Here is a 24,019-nt window from a genome sequence, read left to right as displayed (position 1 = left end):
CAACTCAATTGGGGCCTTTTCACTGAACAAAAGCAGTACACATCCGTTTGTGTGGGCAGAGTGTGTGAGAATAGGAAGGGTGGAAGAGGCTCTTTTGGTGGCTGCACCTGTCCAATGTATGAGGCTCTGATAAGCAGATAACAGGAGGAAAAAAAAAACACCTCCTTATTTGACTGAAATTAATTAGATCCTTCTGTTGAGGTCACTGCTTTGCACTAGCCATTTAGGCCTTTTACTATTGTGACATAAATAGGTTGTTAAAGCATGTTTCTTGTTTAATCTTTTCTTAAGCATTAAGAATCTTTGCAGACAAGTCAAAATGATTAAAATGTGCTAGATTTTTTTTTCTTTTTAGATTTTTCCAAAGTCCTTTTGACCTGTCGCTCATTATAGCGGATTCTTTCTTCCTACATGAGTCTGAAAGGATGCACAGATCTGTTCTAACAAAGTATGACCCTGTGCACGGTGTCCCATGTGATGTTGCTGCCACCCTGTCCCACGCATGCTCCCAGGTGGCTGCACGGTGTGTGTCGGTGAGTAGCAGCATTGGTGCCCACGCCTGCGCACTGGTAGAGAAAGTCCTCCTTTGCTATCCATGGTGTGGTGAGTAATTCAGCCATAATCCGCCTTTCTCCTCTCCCCTCTTCTTTCCCCTCTCCTCTCCCCCTCTCCTGTGGTTCCATTCATATTCTAATCACAGCTTTCGCTTCTCCAGCTCTCAGGCACTCCATCAGAGCCCTCCCAGCCTCGGGCTTTGCACTTTTACTTCCCCCCCTTTGTGACCGTTGCCTCTTCTCAGAGGCACACCAAAAATAAGGTTGCCACAGCAAAAAAGTGAGTGAAAAACAGGTGAGAAAATCACCAAAAAGTCCGCACCGTTGGCATTTTTAGCATGTTTGAATGTGTGTCTGGGCCTTGCAATTGTCGATTCTGTGAAAAAGTTAACAACTAGACGATTAATGGTGGAATGAGGTGAGAAATAGACCAAATGTGGCAACAAGTGTCCGTGGGATATGAAATGGGAGTTAAAATGAGAAGAAAAGGCAGGAGCGGCGGTTGTGTAGGGATGTATGTTTATATGGAACTCTGGGGTGTATAAAAACGTATTAAATGCCATAATGGAAGACGGGGAGGCCACAGTGTTAGGACTGCGTAGATCTAAGCCTCTTTTTTTTTCGTTGGGAGGGAGCTTTTCTTATTCAAAACAGCCCCACAAAAGACTTCCAGTGAGCCTTGCCACATCCCCATCTGACTTGGGGCCATTCATCAGCCTTCCAAGCCTATCAATGACATGTCCCCATCAGGGCTCCTATAAAATCAGCCCCTTTCCCATGAAACATCAGCAAACATTTTGACGGGTCTGGCTTTCCCCCCGCTGGATTTCTGGAGTCTCTACCCCCCTTTCCTCCCTTATTCCCACCTCCCCCCTTCTCCTCCGCCAACACCACCCCTCTCTGGGCGAACCTCAGATCCTCAACATCTCCTGTGACGGGCAGTGGTCACGGAAACACAGAGCGAGACAAGGGGAGAGCCGCTGAGGAGGGGGAAACGTGCACTAAGCCATTTTCTTGGAGGAGCAAGTGTCGTTGATGGGAAGAGGATGCATTGCGGGCTGCTGGAGGAGCCTGATATGGATTCCACAGGTCAGTCCTTTTAATCTCTGCTCGCTTTGCTTTGTCTGGATGTGTTGAGAAAACCAGCTTCTGTTGTGTGAGCTTCTTCTGCTGCTGCTGCTCTTCTGGAAGCCGCAAACTTTCTCTGCAGTCATTCAGAGGAAGTTGGAAGCTCGGCTGTTGATTGTTTTTTATCACTAATTTACTTTTTTATTTATTCAAGTTATTTGTGTAGTGTTTTTGGGCATGCACATTTATTAGAAGTGTCGTGTTATAAGTGTGTCTCTTGTCCACTGAGAAATAGCTTTTAAATCGCTCTTCTTGCTGTTTTCAGTTAAACCAATTTAGAAAAAAAATCTCCATCACTGGGAGTGAAGAAATAAAAACAGCAAGTGCACATCATGGTGGACTTTAAAATATTTTTGGCTTCTGTTTTTTTTTAAGTCCAAGATTTGAATACTAAAGCATTTATTCAACTTCCAAACTGAATTTTACTCAGACTTTATCTGTAAAATATTGTGTACATTACAGAAACAATAAGGATTAATGTTCAATCTGATTAAACAATTAAAACTAATTGTGCAACAGTTATTTTTCATCTGTGGTTCGATTTATTCAAATTATGAAAGGTGATTAATATAATTACTATTTTATTAATTATTTTTGGGTAACGCATTTTTAAATTGTTTAATCACATTTCTAGTATGCTGGTGCAGTGCAGAGTAGTTCAGCACTGAATGTGTGTGAATAAATGAGTGAACATCCGTTTCACTTGTTGATCAAATTTAATCCAATTATTTAGATCCCCAACTTATCTGATCCTGTGGCAAATGAAGCTTGAGATCTGAGCCTCTGTGGAGAATTAGCTTCACTTCAGTGGATTCACTTTTTCACTTCCTGATTAGTTTTTTAGGTAGAAAAAGACAGAAGCAAATACTGTCGGTAAATTATGGGACATGTCAGAAGGTCGTCAGTGACGCTGGTAGTGTTTTATTTATTAGATAACATTGAAATGCACAGGCAGTTTTATTTTTTTTATTGTGTCACAGGCATTATATTTGGCATGTAGAGTACTATTTATCAGTTAGTGAAATTAAAGGTGATGATAATCATAAACACAGTAATTGAGACCATTAAAGAGTAAGCTTCTGATGATAATATTTCTCTAGCATTGAAAGAAAAAAACCTCTTCCATGTATGTTCAGAGGGCCGTTAGTTTTCTGTTTCTGCTCCTGATGCAGCGATGATGGGACTCTAACTGCAGTCTGACCTTTTCTATCAGCGCGTGCCAAACATTGAGGTGTAGATTCCTCATCGAGTGTAAACTTTTAAAACTTTTGAATATCTGTGACCTCCTCTGAATCCCCCCTTTGGGCTGCACCAACAGGTTGTCCTGCCAACAGTCTGTCTTAGCAACAGCTGCTATGGTGATTGTTTTCAGTTCACATGCAGGGGGAAAGAACACGATTAACACAATTTTAAAGAAATATTATGTAGAGAGTTTTTATTTGTTAAAAGTAACATTTACGTTACTACTGTGTGTACTGTGTAAACTTCTGAGGTTGTTTTGACTAAGTTACATAAAGATTTTATTAACTAGATTTAATGGAAAATATTGTACTTTTTATTTTCTTTCTCTGTTTAGGACATTCAGTTAGGTACGTGGTAAGTGGTTGGTAAAGAAGACTTATTATCCTAAAAACAAAAATTAAACCCAGAAAATGCTTTCTTACACTTAAATAAAGAAGATAAAAGGATATTAATTATGTGCAAAGTTCTTCTTAATTGCATTTATTGAATACTAATGACCTTATTTGAAACAAATACAATAATTTTAAATGGATATCTACTCTATGTATCAGGCTGTTTCTACATGAAAGCCTTGGTGTTTTGCTGCTACTCGGCCACAGAAAGCACACCAGTTGAGCTATTTCTAAGTAGAAATTAAAACAGGACAATGGCCTCTATTCCACCAGACTGCTTCAGTAATGTGCACAGGCTCTTTTAAGCGAGTGTGTACGCTCGTAGTCTCCTGGGAACAATGCTGGATTCCTGCCGTCCTGGTGAAAACATCTCAAATAGAGCCATGGCTGCACCGCTGCCCATACAATCGATTGTTGTCAGCTCACCTTCTCACATTAGTGACATTTAAAGTGTCCTGTATAGGCAGTGATTTGCACTGTTTATGTAAATACAGCTTTGACTCTATTATACTGCAGGACAAAATGAGTTCACTCCAGAAAGTAAGTTTTTAAATGAACAGTTTATGTTTCAATGAAAATGAATACAAAGACATATACCAAAACTGATGTTTTAGCCAAGTGACAATTAAAGGGCCCACTGTTAGATCTTTAAAAATCACATTCTGTTGACCAGATTAATAATTTCATGATCACTTCTGCCTAAACAAAATGATGTCCAAACTAAATTATTAAGTTGTACTGCGAGGCATCACATTACAGTTTGTCCAGTTCTGTGATCTGTGGTCCATCATGTCTTTTTTAGAGAGTTGGATTGAAAGATGCCTCAACGAGAGTGAGAGCAAGCGATACTCCAGTCACACGTCTCTGGGGAACATGTCCAACGATGAACGTAAGCAGGACGAACACTGTTACACTAAAACTACTGACTCCACTTAGGAATCCTGTAAACTGGTATAGTTCATGTGTAGTGTTTAGTATAGTTAGTCATTTAACCACATGACAGTTTTTAAAAGGTTCACGATTTGCACATTATTGTGGGTTATGTGACCTTTCACTGGTGCCATGTTTGTGATGTTTCATTTTATCCAAATAACTTGATTTTGCCCTAAACTACAGTATTTGTTGTATGTTACAGATGAAGAAAAAGAAAACAACAGAGCCTCTAAACCACATTCGACACCGGCTACTCTGGAATGGTAAGTTTTTTTTAAATAAATGTGTATATTATATATATCATATATATATATATATATATATATATATATATATATATATATATATATATATATATATATATATAAACAAATAAAATTGACTCACACAAGTGTATGTCAAACAGCAGTAATCAACTGCAAATATTGTGAATTAATTTAAAAGCCATGTAGTCAGTCTCCAAAAAAAAGTTTTAATGAATTATTATTTTACTTTAGGCTTCCACTCGCCATGTGGAACATAAAACGATGAATATCAAGTCTAGAATTTTATTTTTTATATCAAAATTGCATTGATTTAAATAGTTTTACATGACACACACAGATGAGCACCAGTGTGTTTGCACACTAGTTTCTTTTCTGGCTTTATGATGTCAGTAAAGGTAAGATTTTCATTTTGTACCATTGAGCCACAAACACAGATGTGACGTCCTACTTTTTAATGCTAGTTTTATTCTCTTAGTTTGTACATGTTGAACATGTGTTGTATTTTAAGTATTAACAGCAATGAGAATGACAAAAATGGCATTTGTGTTTTTTCAAACCTCAGTCTTGCTCATTATCTGATCAGATACGATTTTATGTTTTATTTGTCCTCACGGGGTCGTTTGATTTGGACTCCATACTGCTTTTTAACAATAGAGACACCTAACACATAAAGACTTAAAAAGAGGAGCAGCTTCGACATGCATCAGATCTTTCATATCCTCTGCATGTATAAAATACAAACCCCACACATGCCTCAAGTTTATATGTGCCTGCCTGTTCCACAGCCCCATGACCAAGGACACCATTTACTTAATAGCATTCAAAAAGCACATGGGCTTAAATGAATATTAATACTGTTTTAAACTGCACTGTGGGGGGCTGAAACCCAGTGTGAGGAATGTAAATTGGGTCAATGAACCTTTTTAAAGAGAAGCCTTATAGACATAAATGCTACTGTAATTTCACTGTGCATATGGAGACTTTTTTCCTGCGGGTATAGTGAAATTGACTACAAATTTTTCTTACATCTTAGCAGGATGTTGCAGTAAAAGTGAATTATACCTTAATGATGAGTTTTTTATTGATGATTTGGTTTTCATCGTTGAAGCAGAAAGAATACATTTGGTTATAGGACTATTTGACCAGTTTGGATTAGATTTTTTTTTTTTTTTTTTTAAAGTCACTAAAATTAGGTTTATATATTTAAATCACAACAATACAGAACAACCATTAGCCAATTAACCAGTCAGGAAAATGCAGTGATTTAAATGGCTGTTATTCCACTAATAACATTAACAATTACTGTCATTATTTTATGACTGTAATTCAGAAGACAGTTCACAGCTTTATAAGTGAAAGGAAATGTAAGTCAGGTCATAAAGATGGCTCATAAAACAACAGAACAAGGCTTTTACAATAGCTATATATTTCCACAAGAATAGAGTTCAATATGAAAGATAGATAGATAGATAGATAGATAGATGCAAGCTAAATAAATCTGATAACTGAAGAAACTTACACTAAATTCAAAAGCATAAACATTTTATAAATAAAAATGTAATTGATGATGCAGGGTGAGGTGGTGGCAGGATTCAATATGTAGTTATTTTGTTGAATGGTGTACCAAGGGTCAGACTTCAGACTCCGTTCTTATTTAGTTATTTGACATTTTGTTGTTACTTGTAAATTGTACACGGAGGATATGTGCAATGATCAGTATTTCCAGCTCGCTGACAGCATGCTTATATTAGCAATTAGTATGCATTGAGTGATTTATTTTGTTGGGCAAAAATACTCCAAAACAAATTTAAAGCATTACAGCACTGACATACTAATGATTATCAAGTTACAGTGCTTTATAGTTAAAAATAAATAAATAAATAAAATCCAAAACATTAAAGACAAGGCACGATAAAATAATTAAAAATAATTACAAAAAACAACAATTTTTTAATTTCAGCAAGGCAGGACATAACAAAAGACACATTGATGGTACCAAGCTTTATCAGGACATACAGTTGTGTATCATCCGCTTAGCAATGAAAATCAATATTATGTTTTCGCATCACTTGCCCCAGGGGTAGCATGCACATGGTAAATATAAGGGGACCCAGAATAGACCCCTGGGGGACCCCACAAAAGAGATAAGTGGCGTAGCATTTCTAAGCATAACAGAGAGGGACCTGTTAGCCAGACAAGAGATCAACCAATCCAGACCCACATTACTGATGCCAACATAGTCTTTCAGACAGCTGTTTATCGCTGATTAGCAAACAGTTGCCTAAATACAGTATACACCCAGCAGACACGGCAAAATGCACTGACAACTACAGAAAGCGGTGTTTTGCTTCTCAGTCTGATCTTCAGTACCAGCAACGCTTTCACAATATAGGGAGTAACTTAAATGAATGTTAATATCAAATTTATTTCTTAATGGATATTTAAATAGTTCACAAGTCTAGGATTTCAATGCAAATCAATTATACAGCAACATGGCTTATGATGTCCATCATAAACCATTTACTGAGACTTTAAATGAGACTTGTAAATCAGTACTTGGATTGTTTTTCCAAACATACAGTAAATGACTTTAACCAAATAGACACAGTCATGTAAGCCTTCACTAAAACTAACGCAATCCGTTATATGCAGAAACAAAAAATTTAAACACATATGATCACTGTAAAAGTATAATGAAATAGAACCGCTTATGTTGGGAAAGTTAGGCGAAAATGTAGGTATTTTATTTTTTTAAACATTTTACCTAGAATTTATCAGAATTAAACATATACATATCCACCCAGGAGCAGTTGTTGATGTCTGTGTAATTGTGAGATCAACAGTAGTATTGTCAATCTTAGTGTCTGGTTAATATAATACATGTGAAGTTGTGTGCTGCAGTACACCTGCTGATTGATTGAAACTTTAACATCACATAATTTAATATAATCAAATTGTCTTAGTTCACTGCATTTATTCATTTTGTTAACATTAATGTAATCGGACTTCCTAAACATTTAGACAGTAGGTTACTGCAATTCTTTTGCCATTTTACCAGAAATGCCACATAAGAGGCCTATTTAAAGTTGTGATTCTTTCATTCATATTAACAATGCTTAAACTTCCATGTTAGATTTTTTGTGCACTGATAATTCTCATTGTCATCAACAGGCTAGAAGAGAACTATGAGATAGCCGAAGGTGTGTGTATCCCCCGAAGTGCCCTCTACATGCATTATCTAGACTTCAGTGAAAAGCACGACACACAGCCTGTGAACGCGGCCAGCTTTGGAAAGGTAAGATTCAAACATCAGTGGAGATGAAGGTTAAACAGTCTGGCAACTCATCATTCCAAATACTCAAAATAATTTTTGCATATCTTGAAAACACGTGAAAGCCATTAACTCATTAACATCTGTAGTCTTTGTAAGGTTTTAATATACATTAATACATGCACTGTTCAAGTTCAAAGTAATGAGAGCAAAATGAGTCAACAGAAGAAGATACAAGACAACATTTGGATGTCATATGAAAGCAATAATGTCATGCATTAAATCAGCCGTAAGCAGTAGTCTGACCATTTCATGCCTGGGTTGGTTTCGTGCTGCAGCTCTGGCTGCTGTTGAAGTAATATCAACTGCAGCTCAGTGTGAAGTGAGCAAAGCTCTGCAGTCGTTCACTGAACACATAATTTAGAGCCAAAGGAGATGTGCTTTCGTCCGTTCCCACAACCCCAAGAAGTTCCTCGGCCTTCCTACCCCCAGCCATCCCCTGTACCCTGGACCCCGGCCCCAACCCCCAACCCGGTCCACCCCCGCCCCTCCACAGCTCCTGTCGGAAGATATTGAAAAAGAGAAGGGGCCTGGATTAATGTGTAATTAAAGGAAATTTGGAAGGGTGAGATGTTGCGGAATGTTAGATCAGTGGCTAGAGCAGTGTGGGGTGTCCTTTAGGAAGGCTTCATTGATTCAGGACAAAAAAACGAGAGAGGGCCCGGACTGCCTCCCTGTCTGCTCATTTATCAAGCGGGGCCTGACAGAAACTTCACAGCTTGGCCTCCTTTTTCATCCCACACAAAAGAGAGCTACACTGTTTGCTAAAGTTTCTGCACCAGGAGCTGGACGAAGGAGCCAATCTCTTTGGACAAAAAGAGAGGAAAGGAAGAAGGCGGGAGTGGAGAAGAGAAAGAGAGTGAGAAGGAGAGAGGGTGGGTGGGTGGATAGATGAGGGGAGACTGTTGATATAGGAAAAAAAATACCCCTGGATGTCATAAATGGATGGCTCTCAAAGCTTTTTTCCCCCTCACAGACTTTCCCGAGGATACAGCTATGAGATTTTCATGTTCTCCTGACAAACTTTATCAAACACTTTCCCCTGCCTTTTTACAAAGAAATACACACAAGTTGATATTTTATAAAGATTTTATTTGGTTCTTTGTGTCACCTGTTTCCACCTCCTTTTCTTTTTCTCTTTACCTTCATGAATTACTGTGATAGGCTGAGATAAAACGCTAATAGAAATTTCAACCGCTCTCTCACTCTTTAGTGACGGCACACTAACTTAACCTTTTCTCTCCTACACTGAACAGATCATAAGACAACAGTTTCCAGCATTAACTACCAGAAGACTGGGGACAAGAGGGCAGTCTAAGTAAGTTGGTTTGGTTTGATTCTGTCATAAACAACCTACACATTACACACTTATTCACAAACCCTCTCCCCAAAAAAATCTGAACAAAAGACAAATTCAATCAAACATGGAGCATAGACATGCAGAAACAGAAAACTGGCAGCATATAACACAAACAAGCAGTTGAGCCTAAAATAAGGCATGACACAGGATAACAACATTAAAGTTAAAATAACATTGTGGAGTTTCTGAGACTCTTATCAGAAAAGAAAGAATCCGTTTCTTTTCCTATTTTTCTTTTCTGATACAGAGCATTCATCGCATTTGATAGTAGTAAAGATCTGAAATTGTAGAATAGATTTATGTTTTCATAAGATTAGTTTGTTCTTCCTAATTATGTAAACAAAATACAAAATCAGACGTATCTGATTAAACTTTTTTAAGGAGTTTATATCAAACTCGGTACATTTGTAACAAATTCTAACAAGTGTATTAGAAATAATATTTCTTTTTTTTTTTTAAATGTGTTTGAATAATTTTTTTATTCTAAGTTTTTCTTTGTACTTAACATATCTTCTTCACCCGTTCACCCTCTGCTCTTCTCAGGTACCATTACTACGGCATAGCTGTGAAGGAGACCTCTCAGTATTACGATGTGATGTACTCCAAAAAAGGAGCGGCGTGGGTAAACGAGACGGGGAAGAAAGAGGTCACGAAGCAGACAGTGGCATATTCACCGCGCTCCAAACTGGGGACGCTCCTGCCAGAGTTTCCAAATGTCAAAGACCTAAATTTGCCCGCCAGCCTGCCAGAAGAGAGGGTAAACAGGAGTTTTAAAAGTCCATCCTTACAGCCGCCCCCTCCCCACCCATCTCTCCCTGCCATCTCACCAACTCTGCGCCCCCTCTGGCTTACAGCCTTTTATCTGCCCCGGGACCTTCACTGGGTTTGCATTTAGAGAAGGACCTTGAGGATTTATATGCTGGCTCCTCACTAACTCTTAATCTTTTGGGGGAGATAATAAGATCTAGCAATGGACAAAGGACAGGCACTAGCTGTCCAGCTTTTAAAGAGGGGCCATGATTTTAAATGGTTTGTGTTTTGCTGATCTCTAAAGCTCGTTTTATATTACTCCGCTCCAGCCTGGACCTGTAACGTGTATTTATTGGTTCACATACTTTGTACAAGATTTATTCTCTTGTTTTTCCACCACTTTTATTTAACTTTCCCCGAAGAAGAAAAACTGTTAAGTTTGTGATGCAGATCAATACTCTGTTGTTGCCCACAGGTGTCAACCTTCATCATGATGTACAGAACGCACTGTCAGAGGATACTGGACACTGTTATTCGAGCCAACTTTGATGAGGCAAGTATCTTCTGTTTTAAACCATTTACCATTTCAACAAAAAAGTTTGATTGTATGTTACTAATTCGGTCGGAGTCAAACCTGCGGCCGCTGCATCAAGGAGTAAACCTCTATATGTTGGCGCCCGCTCTACCAGGTGAGCTAACCAGGGGCCCTATTTCCTGTAATATTGAATGTCATGGTGTGTGTGGTACTTTTAGGTTCAAAGTTTCTTGCTGCACTTCTGGCAGGGCATGCCGCCCCACATGCTCCCTGTCCTGGGCTCCCCCACCGTGGTGAACATAGTCGGTGTTTGCGACTCCATCCTCTACAAGGCCATCTCTGGGGTGCTGATGCCCACTGTCCTGCAAGCACTGCCTGATAGGTGAGCGCCTGTTGTAAGCTTTTACTCTTAAAAACATTTTCCTATCTGTTGTTACTAAAATTGGAGATTGGTATGTTGTTTTTTTTCTGCTCTGACAAAAAAAACAGACATTTATTTTTATTTGTGCAAACCTGCAGTGTGAATTCAAGCTGCTGCATTAACAGAAATGTCATAGTTTTCATTTAGTTTAGTGAATAAAGCTGTTTACCAAACCATAGGCTTCCTTAAAAAAAAATGTCTTATTAATAATACAATTTATTTTAAATGCTTATGGACGTCTTGCTACACTATGCTTTGTGCTATATTATGTACTGCTATTTAAGCAGCATCATTACAGTGTATTATGTTCAACAAATTATTGCAGTTCTTGCAGTTCCATAGCATGTCTTGCCTAATGATCTGCAAACATATCGGAGAGGTTTACTTATATTCAAAAACTAAGTTAAAGGGTTTGCAGTGGTCTGGATCTGTAAGCACAATTAAAAATGAAGCCTTTTGAGAAATTTAAATGTGAGGCTAAAGTGATAAGTGCATTTCTCAGTTTCACTAATCGTCAAATCAGGTTAGGTTCTGGAAAATTGTTTTACTATTTTGTAACATTTTATAGACCAAAGGATTAAGTGATTGTTTAAGAGAATATGAAGGGTAATTATAAATGGTGTCTTAGGTATTAAATGTGTTTCTGTTTTCTCTCGTCCACACAGTTTGACTCAGGTTATTCGAAAATTTGCCAAACAGCTTGATGAGTGGCTAAAAATAGCACTTCACGACCTTCCTGAAAACCTGAGGAATATCAAATTTGAATGTAAGTATGAAATCCACATCATCCTCATCATAATGGAAGTTTAAATGATGGACTAACCTCACAGGACTAACCATATGTTTTCTCCTTTTTTTGTTCCCAGTATCCAGGAGATTTTCTCAGATTCTAAAGCGGCAAACATCATTAAACCATCTATGTCAGGTGCCTACCGTGGTCCGAGTTTGTTTTTTTTAATAAAATCCATATGAACAAACACAGCTGATAAGGGATATGGGTATGCTCGTGTAAGTAATATTGTCGATTTATCTGTCCCCAGGCGTCGCGGACTGTGATAAACAGTGCCGACATCACCTTTCAAATGCTGGAGGATTGGAGGAATGTGGACTTGAACAGCATCACCAAGCAGACACTTTACACCATGGAGGACTCACAAGAGGAGCACAGGCAGCTTATTATCCACTGTAAGTTCATGCCTTTAAACTGATTCTACTCTAAACACACCCATCCAGACAGAGAGTTACACTTTACTGCCACCCAAACGACACACCGAGAGACAATCATTCCCACGACCAGCAGAGTCAAAGCATTAATGATGGAGACCAAAAGGTTAAACAAGTTCACTCTCCTCTGAAACACCCTGCGGAGCATCTCCAGTTAACTGCAGCATCACTGCTCTGAATCAGTCCTGACGGGATCAGAGGTCACACATACGCAGAAGAAGATGCCATCCAAATCTTTCAGTTTTTTTAGTTTCCATGTGATGTAAAATACTATGTAAGCTGACCTTCTCCCTCCTGTCACAGTGTATCAGGAGTTCGACCGTCTATTGGAGGAGCAGTCTCCAATCGAGGCGTACATCGAGTGGCTGGACTCGATGGTGGACCGCTGTGTCGTCAAGGTAAGGCCCCAAACTACTTTTTTTCACTAATTTCGGGACAATAGGTGTTTAAACTTGGTCTGACTCAGCATTTTTGCATAACGTTTCTGTCTTTTGTTCATGTTGCACCGTTAAAGTTTATATATTTTCCATGTTTGATGCTGAGGACTAATTTTAACTAAATGTTTCAAGTGTTTGTGCTGCAGAAGTCTTATTTATTTGCCGTTAAAAAGACACCTGCGGCTGAAAGCCACTCGTCCCAGCATGTCTTTCTTTTACACAGAGGCACTTACGTTGCAATCCTCCCAGTTAATGATGTCTTCAAGCTTCCCATTTGCGTCCATTATGTGCCAGATATGGGCTTGTAAAATTTGGTCGCCCTGGCAACGTCTTGGACTGCCCAGACAATAGTTCAATAGGAAGGCGTGTCCCTGGGGGCAAATTAAATAGTTGACTTGTTGACATGTTTTTCGTTCCTGAGGGTTAAGCCCCAATGCGGACCCCGAGGTTAATTCTACCCCGGCATCCCGACCCTTCCCTCCCTTTTCTCATGGAAATGTTCTCTCTAGGTGGCAGGGAAGAGGCCCGGGTGCCTGAAGAAGGTGGCCCAACAGTTCCTGCTGATGTGGTCGTGTTTTGGTACCAGAGTCATCCGGGATATGACCCTCCACAGCGCGCCCAGCTTTGGTGAGCTGCTAATTCTTTGTCATCATTCCTTAATGCGACAAACAGCCAGAAATACACAACTTTGACAGCGCTTCATGAGTATACCAAAACGTTGTAATTTATTGTGTCATGCACAAACGAGGGTCCATACCACACAGAACAAACAAAAATAAGAACTCCCTTCCCAAAACACACTTAAGCTTTTTATAATTATCCATTCAGAAGAACTCATCATCCAAGTGTAGCCCTTAAATCACCATATAATGACCAATTAAACATGACATTGAGTTTAATCACATACATAACAGGGTCTTTAAGAACGTTAAACCTGTTTCTGTAGCTTCCATAGCTGATGGTAATCTATGTGAACATATCTGTGCACACAGAGATCTTTGACTTTTAGTCCAATCCTGCATCACATGAGGCAGAATTTAGTTGTTTTTTAATCAGGCAATGTTTGTAATTTAGATTTATGCTAAACATCAATGGACCATATATACTTTATATGTAATATAAAATATTTGTGCTGAGAATCTAAATTACACACATAGAAAAAATGAATAAAATCTTCATATCAGTAATCCAATGATAACCATGTAAAATGTCCCCGTTAACGGTCAGCATTTCATCACTATTATCTAGTCATATTATTTTCTGTATGTTCATTTTGTGTTCTTTATAATATTGTGAAATGTTATCATTATTTACGTGGAGGCTTCCAACAAGCCCATTGGGTTTTCTACCTCTCCTGCACATTGTGCTATGTTTGTTTTATTTGTCCTTCAAAATTGTGCAAAATTTACAATTTCACAAAAAACATCTCACATGTACTATATGTCCATGTCACTACTGAACTTAAAACTGCTGTAAATTTATCAGCTCCATACATGGTTCAGTGCAACCAAAGAAACCCTTCTGGCTTCCTCTACTCTACTGTATGGATCTCTTGAGTCTAAAATAAGGAGAGAAGAGAAACAAGTAAAATGGCTGCTTTAATAGCTTGTTGTGCACTGTGCACCACCAAGGATTGCAATCAGTGACGAGTTGTAAAAATAAAAGAAAAGAAAGCGGCTTCTCTTTGCTCTACTTCTGTTGGCTCTGTCTGTGAATATCAAAGACACAGCTGGTTGCAGTGTTTTGATAAAGCAGGTCTCTGCGCACAAACAGCTAATTAACAATAGCCGCCCCTCCCCTCCCGCGACGTGTTCGCCTGTCTTTCCCTTTTATGACCGGTCAGTATTACACCCCGCTCCCTTGAATAGCCACAAGTGTTTATTATGCACGACAGCAGCAGCAACCCTCACAATGACACAATTGTGATACACTCCCTCACATGCCACAGTCTCATCTTCCGTGTGACCCCGGGGTCAGCTGACATATTTCTGGCACTGACTCGATACACGGAAACAAGCGCACCCGCTTCTTTTTATTACCAGCAGCCCTCCTGTCAGTCTGCAGGATGTGATATCATCAGTCAGATGCTTTTAGAAATGCTTTTTTAGTTTTAGTTGTTTTTTTTTTTCACACAACTGACTCTCAATGTCAGCAGGTTTGTACACACAATAACTTCCATATCACCTTCATCCGAGTCTTTGGTACAAATAACACTTTTTTTCTCTGTGTAAAACTCCTCCTGTGTATCTGTGCGCAGGGTCCTTCCACCTGATCCACCTCATGTTTGATGATTATGTGCTTTACTTGCTGGAGTCCCTGCACTGCCAGGAGAGAGCCAACGAGCTCATGAGGGCCATGAAGGGAGAGGGCAGCACAGGTGAGACCGCTCCCTGCAGTTCTAATCAGTAATTAATGACAGTACAGCTGCAAAAATGTCTTGTGTAATACTTTGTAGTAGAATAAGAAGATTATCTCACTGAAAATGTCCAACAATTACGTGCTGTTATTTGTTTTAATGGTTAAAGTGCTTTTTCAAGCAGAAAATCTCAAACAATCGGTTCCAGCTCAGACATTGTGAGGATTTGCTGATTTTCTTTGTCTTTTGTTATAATAAACTAAACAGCTTTGGTTTTGGACTGTTGGTCGGACAAAACAAGCAAATTGAAGATATCCCCTTAAAGGTGCTCTAAGCGATGTCACGCGTTTTTTAGGCTACAACATTTTTTGTCACATACAGCAAACATCTCCTCACTATCCGCAAGCTGCTTGTCCCCTGAACACACTGTAAAAAAAACGCAGTCTCTGTAGACAGCCCAGGCTCCACAAACAGCAACAAAAACAATCTGCGCCAACTTGCACCACCAAACATAGCAAACAGCGTTCCAGCCAATAACCAACAAGAAGGATTTTGGGGTGAGGGTTGGGGTAACCCCCCAACCCGGCGCAGAAGCACGGAAAGGGAGGGGGAGGGGACGAAATGAGGAGGAGGGAGGGCCGATCTAGTCTCGTTTTGTTTGAAAATACTTTGAACGTCAACAAGAAATAACGTCACCCAACATCGCTTGGAGCACCTTTAAGCTTTAAGAAATTATGATGTACATTTTTGTACTTTATTTTGCACCAAACTGTAATCTTTTAATAAATCAGCAACATAATCAGTAATGAAAATAATCGTTAGTTGCGAATTTGTTTCATATATTTTTCTGAAAATCATTTACTTGTTTCTCTTTGGAATTCCTTCTGTGCTCTTAAGAAAACAAAACAAAGTATAAAAATATATTTACTTTACTGCTTTAAACCTCCAACTACTGATCTTTTGCGTGTTTAGTGCTGTACTGAGTTAGTTCACTCCTATTAGTCCAATACTGTTCTAATACTGCTTACTTATAGTGATACTGACATAAGTTACTTCTCTTCATCTTCATACACAGTGCAGTAAAATCAATCAATCAATACATTTTATTTGTCACATGAAATCATACGAGTTATCCCATCAGCTCCTTCAACTTGTGAACTATAAGAGCTCTATAAATAGTTGGTTGTCAGTTTGCAAAAATCCTGCTATAAGAAATAAGATGATAGGAAACATTTGCTGCTTTGGAATATTTTTGAGTCAACTATTTCTATATATAACTTGCTTATTTTGTACACACAGTACAGCTTTGCCTCATATACTGTATGTGCTTTACTGGTACACATTCAGGTATAACTCACAAGGAGTTCAACCAACCCTCTCAAAGCAACTGTATATTTTATTATTGTAATCGATAGTCTAATGGTCTGTCCTCTCTTGACACCTTCAGCAGAGACAGAGGAGGAATTCACGCTGACAGAAACCACCCCTGCCTCCCCATCTCCAGGATCTTACTCTCCCGCTCGGTCAGTCCACTCTGTGGGCGTTTCCTCGGCCAGCTCCCCCACAGCAGCCGCATCCCCAGAGTACACCGGAGTCACCACCACCACAGGTGAGACAGGCCTCACAGTCACACACAGACATCTTAAATAAGCACAAGTCTCACCGCACATAGTTTCTTTGAGCCAACACATTTTTTTTGTGTCCATATATGTGTCTACCAGGCGCTGTTCAGTCATATACCTGGTCCCTTACATACACAGTGACAACAGCCGGCGGCGCCGCTACAGAGGCCGGACAGCAGCTGTCCTGTATGAGGAACAGCGCTCCAGTCCCACCTCCATCCTCCACCCACCGAATGCCTGTCTACAGAGAGGAGCACGGGTAATTATGATTACTATGATATTAGTATTAAAATACATTTTAATTTTGTTGGAGAATTTCTTCAGTGGGTTTTGACTTGCTTACTCCATTCTAGGTACACTGGTAGCTACAACTATGGCAGCTACGCCAACCAGCATCCTCACTCCATCCAGAGCCAGTATCCCAGTCTGGCCCATGAGCCGGCGATCCCAGCCCCCCTCCACTACTCCGCCTACCACCGGTCGTCTGCACAGGTCAGTCCCAGTCACCCAAGAACTGGGGTTCAATACTGTAGCATTTAAGATGAATGTAAATCAATGAAGACATTTTCTTAGTAAATTTGAATCCTTTTGTGTTCTCAGTTCAAAATTGTATATATTTAAATGTATTATCAGCTAAATTGACTTAGACATTCATAAGTAAAACTAATCATTCACAGCAAAATGAGCCCTTTCGTAGTGTTATGTGTTATTATGTGTGTTATTATTATTGATACACAACTTATCAGGTGAATTATAGCGTTGCAGTTGGTCAAAGGGAACCAAGTTTTAATTACTTGACATTAACATGCTGTTGGATGGTTTCATTTACAGCAGTCATATTTTATAAGATCATATATTTTCTATGTCAAATCTTAATATCCAAGGTATCTGTAGTTGTCAGGTAAATGTGGTGGAGTAAACGTTCAATATTTACCTATGTAATGTAGTTGAGTAATAATAGGTTGATTTGATATAGCACCTTTTACAGACAAAGTCAAAAGGGCTTCACATTATAAACATTTGTAAAAAATATAGTAGGATCCAACAGAAAATAAGCAAGGAAAAAATAATTGAAAGACCAATAAAAATCATTTAAAAGATTAAAACCTAAAACCCAAAGTTACAAACATGAGTCAAAAGCGAATTTAAACAGCTGCTTTTTAAAAGCTTCAACAGAGACTGCAGAAGGTAAGATAATAGGAAGGGCATTCCACAGGTGTGGAGCCACCGCTTCAAAGGAACGGTCACCTTTAGTTTTTAAGCGAGTGTGTGGGACCACCAGTAATCTCTGGTTAGAAGACCTGAGGGACCTGTTAGTAGTGTACGGATGGAGCAGGTCCGAGATATAAACAGGTGCCTGACCATGCAAAGCTTTAAAAGTCAGAACAAGAACTTTAAATTGGATCCTGAACTTGATCGGAAAGCCAATCTAATGAGTATAAAATAGGAATGATGTGCGTGACATCCTGCTGGACCTGATCAACAGCCTTGCAGCAGAGTTCTGGACCAGTTATAGATGGTCCTGGGACGACTTGCTGAGACAGGTGAAAATGGAGTTGCAGTAATAAAGCCGGGATGATATAAAACCATGAATGATCATCTCAAACTCGGAATGCGAAACAACAGCTCTAAGATTGGCAATATTTCTTAATTGAAAGAAACATGTGCGGGTCAGCGATTTGATATCATGATCAAAATACATGTTATGATCAAATATACAAAGATTTCTCTGTTTGGACTGTACCGCTGAAGAAAGGGATCCGAAAAGCTGAACAACAAGTTGAAGTATAACATAGCATAAAATAATATAAATACTAAAATAAAGTACAAGTAACTCAAAACTGCACCTGTACTAGAGTACTTGAATAAATGTATGTAGGCAATGTTTACGTGCAATAACAGCATCCAGTGAAAGCTGCAGATTATGCTGATGTCCATAGAGAGAGATGAAACTCAGCGTCACATTAGTCAAATCAAATAACAAAACTGGATATGATGTTTGCAATAATGTGTGTGAGCACGAGTGTCTAAACTGTAACTAATGGGTTAAACTGTATGCATCCACAAACAGAACAGTGTGAAACTGTGCTATTTTATTTACATATCATAGCACCTAGCATAGTAAGAAGTAGAATAAGTAGCATATGTGCATAAACGTGCCCACAAAGATGTGTCAAGGTTAAACACGTACATAAATATGTAGATGTTAATAAACGATGTGGGGGAAAGCTGGAAACACTTCTAGGTACACTTTGCACAGCCGCAAAGTAAATAAAAGACTGACGATTTAAATGTGAGAAAAAAGGTTGTTAGGATGAAATGGAGTCACTGATTTTACAGCTTGTGTAGCGACTGGTGTGAGTTTGCTCTTTCGATGGTAATTTCCTGTCAAGGGCCCTCCAGCGTCTGCTGTCTTTATAGTGAGAGGAGATCAGCTGGGCCTCAGCGGTTTGTAAAAGTCCCCGAATCACCCTCTCCACACAGCGGAAGCAGACAGGGAAAGGTGGCTCGGCCAGGGCCAAGAGGGGCCCTGCTCTGTTACTCCTCTTTCCAGCTCTCAATAGTCTCTTCATCTGTTTGAGCCAGTAGCCACAGAGGAGGGCCAAGGGGGCGTTTATTAAAATATTGTTATTCAATGGTCTCTTTTCTGCTTGTGAACAAGAGGCCGCTGAGCCGTCTGTTCTGCTCTCTGACCTGCACTGACTGTCTTTTTCCATGCCGTGATCCCTCATAATGGAATTGACTGTCGCGTTTATATTTAGTGAGAAAAGGGAAAAGGGTCCTACTTCCACTTTTTTTTTTTTAAGCCTGTCTGAACTTAAATCGGGCACAATGCCTGTGCTTTGTCTGTGTGAGAGGTTGGGGATGGAGCTGAGACGAACACAAAACCTTGTCGGATCCCCATCTGTCCAAAATATTTTTGTCAACTGGCAGATTTAGTCAGAGCTGTTTGGATTCAGTCACCATAGGCAACAAAAAATAACACAGAAAAACCACTTTTTTTTTTTTTTTTTTTTTTTTGCTGAGCTGATGTCTAATTTTCTTAAGTGGCTTAATTTGCTATTTTGACCACTGTGGTACAACTTGTGAAGCAATTTCCCCTGACAGGAAATTACCATCAGCAGGCTCCATTTACCCCCAACGCTACAAGACTAATACAGCATCAGATATGATATCAGCAGGGCTATAGCTACCTTTGAGGACACTGAGGTCATGTCCTCTGTAAATGTTCTGGGGAATTATTGGTTACAGCAACCTGTTGTTTATATACTATAATTAAACACTTACACATTATAGGTATGTTATAGGCTGATTCACAACTAGGCCAATTAGTAAATAAAGGATTCAGTATTTCTCCACCAGTTTATTCCTGACAACATTTTGATCTGCATAAAAGTGCCAGTTTGATAACAGTTTGATAGATTGATACCACTCTCACATCTGTTCGTAGCGTTAACTGAATCATTAAAGAGGAAATATCTTAGTTGATCAAAGCTGTGGTAGGCAGTTTGTTTATGTGTCATTGGGCAAAAATTCCACCATTATCTTTTAGCATATTGTAATTCAAGTGGTCTGAGAGAAAACTAGACTTCAGCACCTCCTCTTGGCTCTGTTATTTCAGAAAGAAAGCACTTCTATTGGCTGTTTTACAAATGCAGATGCAGATGGTGAAAGCCTGATTCAATTTAATCGGTTATTCAAAGTGGGGGAATCACCGATCCTCTTTTTGATGTCGATAATTGAAATGAAAGGCTCTTTTTGATCAATTTTGATTTATAATTGAAATCGGCACACCCCTAAAAACAACCCAAAAAAAGGAAGATGTGCTATGGCTAAGCGTTTCTGAGATGAAGTTAGCTAACCATAGCCAAACCCTCGCAGCTGCAGCTAATCCAGGTTTATGTTTATGTAGCTAACACCTCGAATCACAGTTTGTCATCTCAAAGGGCTTCACAGGCCCACAAGTTTGCAAAGAAAACAGGATGGTAGTTCTCATGAAATTGGCGCTATATAACGGCATCAGGATCACAATCGGGATGAGTGAAATGAATGACTAGTACCCGTACAGGTTACTGTATGAAGCGTGTGCATAAACCCATGCCCGTCTGGTGGGAGGGGCTAAGGACAGAGAGGGTAGAGCTGCAGGAGGAAGAGGGCTGTATTTTCAAAATCTGGCCGTTTTTTTTGCCTTTTCCAGAGAACTAACTACCCCAGCTATAACTGATTAGTCACAGAAAAGTTAATCTGAAATTATTGTGATAACTGATACCTAATTCCTTGTTTAAGTCACCTTTCAAGTAAAATACCAAACCATTATGCTGCCCTCTAAATGTGCTCATTTGATACTTTTATTACTCTTATATGATAAGAAACTGAATATATTTTGATGAAAGACACAAGCAAGACAAATATCGGCAGATTAATTAGTCATACAAATAATCGTTACTTTAGGGCTTGATTACTGTATATATTTTATGCTTCTCTCAGTAGTTGACTTTGCTGCATCACCATAACTCTTTTCCTCTTCTTCTTCCCTTCCACAGTACCAGCTCAACGGCCAAATGTCTCGAATGGAGCCTTGTTTGATGGGCAGCACTCCTCGGTTGCACCCTGCACCTGTTGCCCCCCGGTGGCCAGATGTGTCGCCAGCTAACAGCTGTTACACCAGCCCACCTATGCATTCATCCCGCTATGCCACCTCTGGGGACATGTACTCTCCCCTGGGCCCGCGCAGGAACTCAGAGTACGAACACTCACAGCATTTCCCTGGCTTTGCCTATATCAACGGAGAGGCCACGACAGGCTGGGCGAAATAGCTTGTAAACACAGCTCTGGACAGCTATATACAAGCACCAGGCCACCAAAACTGGTGAATGCAAAGTCTCTGAACACTTCCAATCAAGTACATCAAATAAGGACGAGCAGAGAGTTGAGAGTACCGATGCAAGGTATTAGGAATCATGTTATGGATGTACTGACAATTTGAAAAGACTCTGACTCACTGATGATTGTGGTGTAACTTGTGTGGAGGTTTGATGAAATTCCTTCAAGAACTGATGTTTTTGCTCACTGCTGGAGGAAAACAATAATCAAATAATATAGAATGAACTTGCAGCAAAATCATTTTAAGAGTGCAATGCTGCTGCCAAGCTGTGCCTTTGTTTTAATGAATGTACACTTCTGTTTCCCTCGTCGGTCTCATAACTCAGCACACAGATCATCCCACAAACCCTGAGTCAGTTTTGTCAATGACTGACAGATCAGTGTGCTGTACACTGTCACTGACCACAGTACAATCTCAGTGACACCGCTGTCTCCTCTTGTTGCTCAGCACTGTGCAGTATCCTGTCACGGGCTCTCTGCAGCAGCTTTATATACTGCAGGATGTGGACGACTGTACTGCCTTAACGTTCTTTTGGGACACTAGTTACATACAGTGGCACAAAGACAAAACATACAACATCATAAGACAGATATAAACTCATTGATCATTGTATTAAGGTGTTTCCATCTTGGATAGTTTTTTTAATGATTGAATGCTGTGACTCAAAAACAACTGTGCGAGTGTATTCTGTTGCAAGCTTTTTTGCTGTTTTCCTGTGACAATATACTGTATATACAGTATATATAGTATGTATTTTCTGTAACTTTGTAACATGGTGTATACTTTATTTTCTATGTTACAGTTGGTACTTTGTTCTCTGTTTTGTATGGTTAGTGAAAGACGCATTAACCTAGGGTTGTGTGTTTTATAATGCACTCAAAGCTACTGAGGACCTATTACCCTATGGGTATTTATAAAAAGGAAAATTATCAAAGTGTACAGTAACATGAAGTCTAGTCACTTTTCTGTAAATAAAAGCACTGGAAACCGTCTGTGGTGACAATTTAAAATCTTTGTCAAATTGTCTTCTTTTTCCAACTCTTTCTTTATTCTTTCTGTGTAAAAGTCCACAAAAGCATGGACAAAAATGTCCAAATTTGATAAAATATAATTAAACAAATTCTTTTATCTATTTAATAATCATAATCAATGTCAGCACTGGAGAAAAGTCTTTGCTCAGTGATCTATTAAGTCTTGCTCTTTCTATACTTTTTTTATATATATATATATATATATATATATATATATATATATATATATATATATATATATATATATATATATATATATATATATATATGCTGACTACAAGACAGCTGTAAACGTTTTTAATATAATTATTTAAGGTATTTATTTTAAGGTAATTTTACCAATTTGCCAAATATGTTGACCTTATAACTATGATATAAATGATGCCTTTTCAAAAGGCAACACATCAGTATGTGTTGCCTTTTGAAAAGGCATCATTCCACTTTTGCCTTCCATCAAATCCCCAGTTTACGTTTTGATGTTGCAAAAGGAAAAAAAAATTCTGAAGTCATCTGAGCTGATTGTTACTTCTCTCTCGCTCTCTCCATGCAGTGACAACACAGTGGGGGGTTGGGCCTGTAGCACAAGGGCCACACTGCAGAAAGAATTAAATTTCTATAGAGAGAATGTCCTGCTGTGCTGGGGTCATTGCACCTCAGTCCCATAACCTTTGACCTCTGACCCCTGCCGAGATTTGTATTTATTGGAACATAGATCCTCTGTGTTATGTCTCTCCGAAATCCTGCGGGATTCACAACCGGGACTTTGAATGCAGAAAAACACAAGAGCAACAACAAAAAAAATGGCGACCCACTATTGGTTTAATCATCTGACCTGAGTGTCAATATCAATATCAGCTGAAGATTTCAGAGGAAGATTGGTCATCCTGGGTGTGTGCACGAGGACATCACTGTCAGCTGTAAGAAACGTGCTGCATGACCAGTAGGTCTCTTATCTGACATCACCAAGACACTGCAGTAGTAACAAGTACCTCACTTTTTATGTGCTTTGAAATAAGCATATTTCTCCCATAATCTAAAATGTCTTTTCATTAAACTAAAAAATAACAAATCAAGAGATTCATCTGAAAATGTAAGATTACAGAAAAAATATTATTTCAACATTCAATCTGGGTTAATATTGTTAAACTCACAGTATTCATATATTGATAACGTACGATTTGTGAGTGGATGAATAAATATACTTACACATACAGGGGTTCATTATTTTCCATAATAAAATATTTATGGGCATGAAGGGAGGGAAATTGACTTGTTGGAACATCTCCGGTCCATGTGCATGTCTTCGGATTGTTGAAGGAAGATTACACGGACAAAAGAGAAAACATGCAAATAGGTTCAAAGTCAAACCCCGGAGGTTGTTATTGTAAGGCAACTGGAGACAGCACATCCTGATCCCATCTAATAACATGGAAAGTGGCAATGATTCACTAGTAAGTCATTAAGAGGTATATTTTCTGCAGAGTCACGTAAGTGGCTCCAGTAAGTCTGAGTCTATGACACCTGCCAAACAGTGTGTGTATTGATCTGCAGC

General features: G+C 39.1%; 1 protein-coding gene across 1 annotated transcript; it reads left to right on the top strand.

Annotated features, from left to right (window-relative positions):
- Positions 1-524: 524 nt before the first annotated feature.
- Positions 525-22,387, top strand: rfx4 (regulatory factor X, 4). Its single transcript, XM_028585208.1, has 19 exons — positions 525-603; positions 716-1,643; positions 4,119-4,205; positions 4,452-4,512; positions 7,687-7,810; positions 9,103-9,164; positions 9,750-9,963; positions 10,432-10,509; positions 10,710-10,873; positions 11,578-11,678; positions 11,779-11,837; positions 11,953-12,097; positions 12,440-12,534; positions 13,083-13,200; positions 14,831-14,950; positions 16,377-16,538; positions 16,651-16,810; positions 16,905-17,043; positions 21,096-22,387. Exons 2-19 carry the CDS (start codon positions 1,601-1,603, stop codon positions 21,366-21,368), a joined length of 2,205 nt encoding a protein of 734 aa, XP_028441009.1. The 5' UTR covers positions 525-603; positions 716-1,600; the 3' UTR covers positions 21,369-22,387.
- Positions 22,388-24,019: the final 1,632 nt, after the last annotated feature.

This window comes from Perca flavescens, chromosome 8 (assembly GCF_004354835.1).
Source record: "Perca flavescens isolate YP-PL-M2 chromosome 8, PFLA_1.0, whole genome shotgun sequence".
Classification (NCBI taxonomy): domain Eukaryota; kingdom Metazoa; phylum Chordata; class Actinopteri; order Perciformes; family Percidae; genus Perca; species Perca flavescens.
The sequence above is the reverse complement of the archived record's forward strand: the minus strand, read 5'-3'. Positions and strand labels throughout refer to the sequence as shown.

Coding starts and splice junctions, on each gene's coding strand:
- rfx4 (XM_028585208.1), top strand. CDS start 1,601: ATGCATTGCGGGCTGCTGGAGGAGCCTGATATGGATTCCACAG. Junction 12,535..13,082: donor TGGACCGCTGTGTCGTCAAG/GTAAGGCCCCAA, acceptor TGTTCTCTCTAG/GTGGCAGGGAAGAGGCCCGG. Junction 17,044..21,095: donor ACCACCGGTCGTCTGCACAG/GTCAGTCCCAGT, acceptor TCCCTTCCACAG/TACCAGCTCAACGGCCAAAT.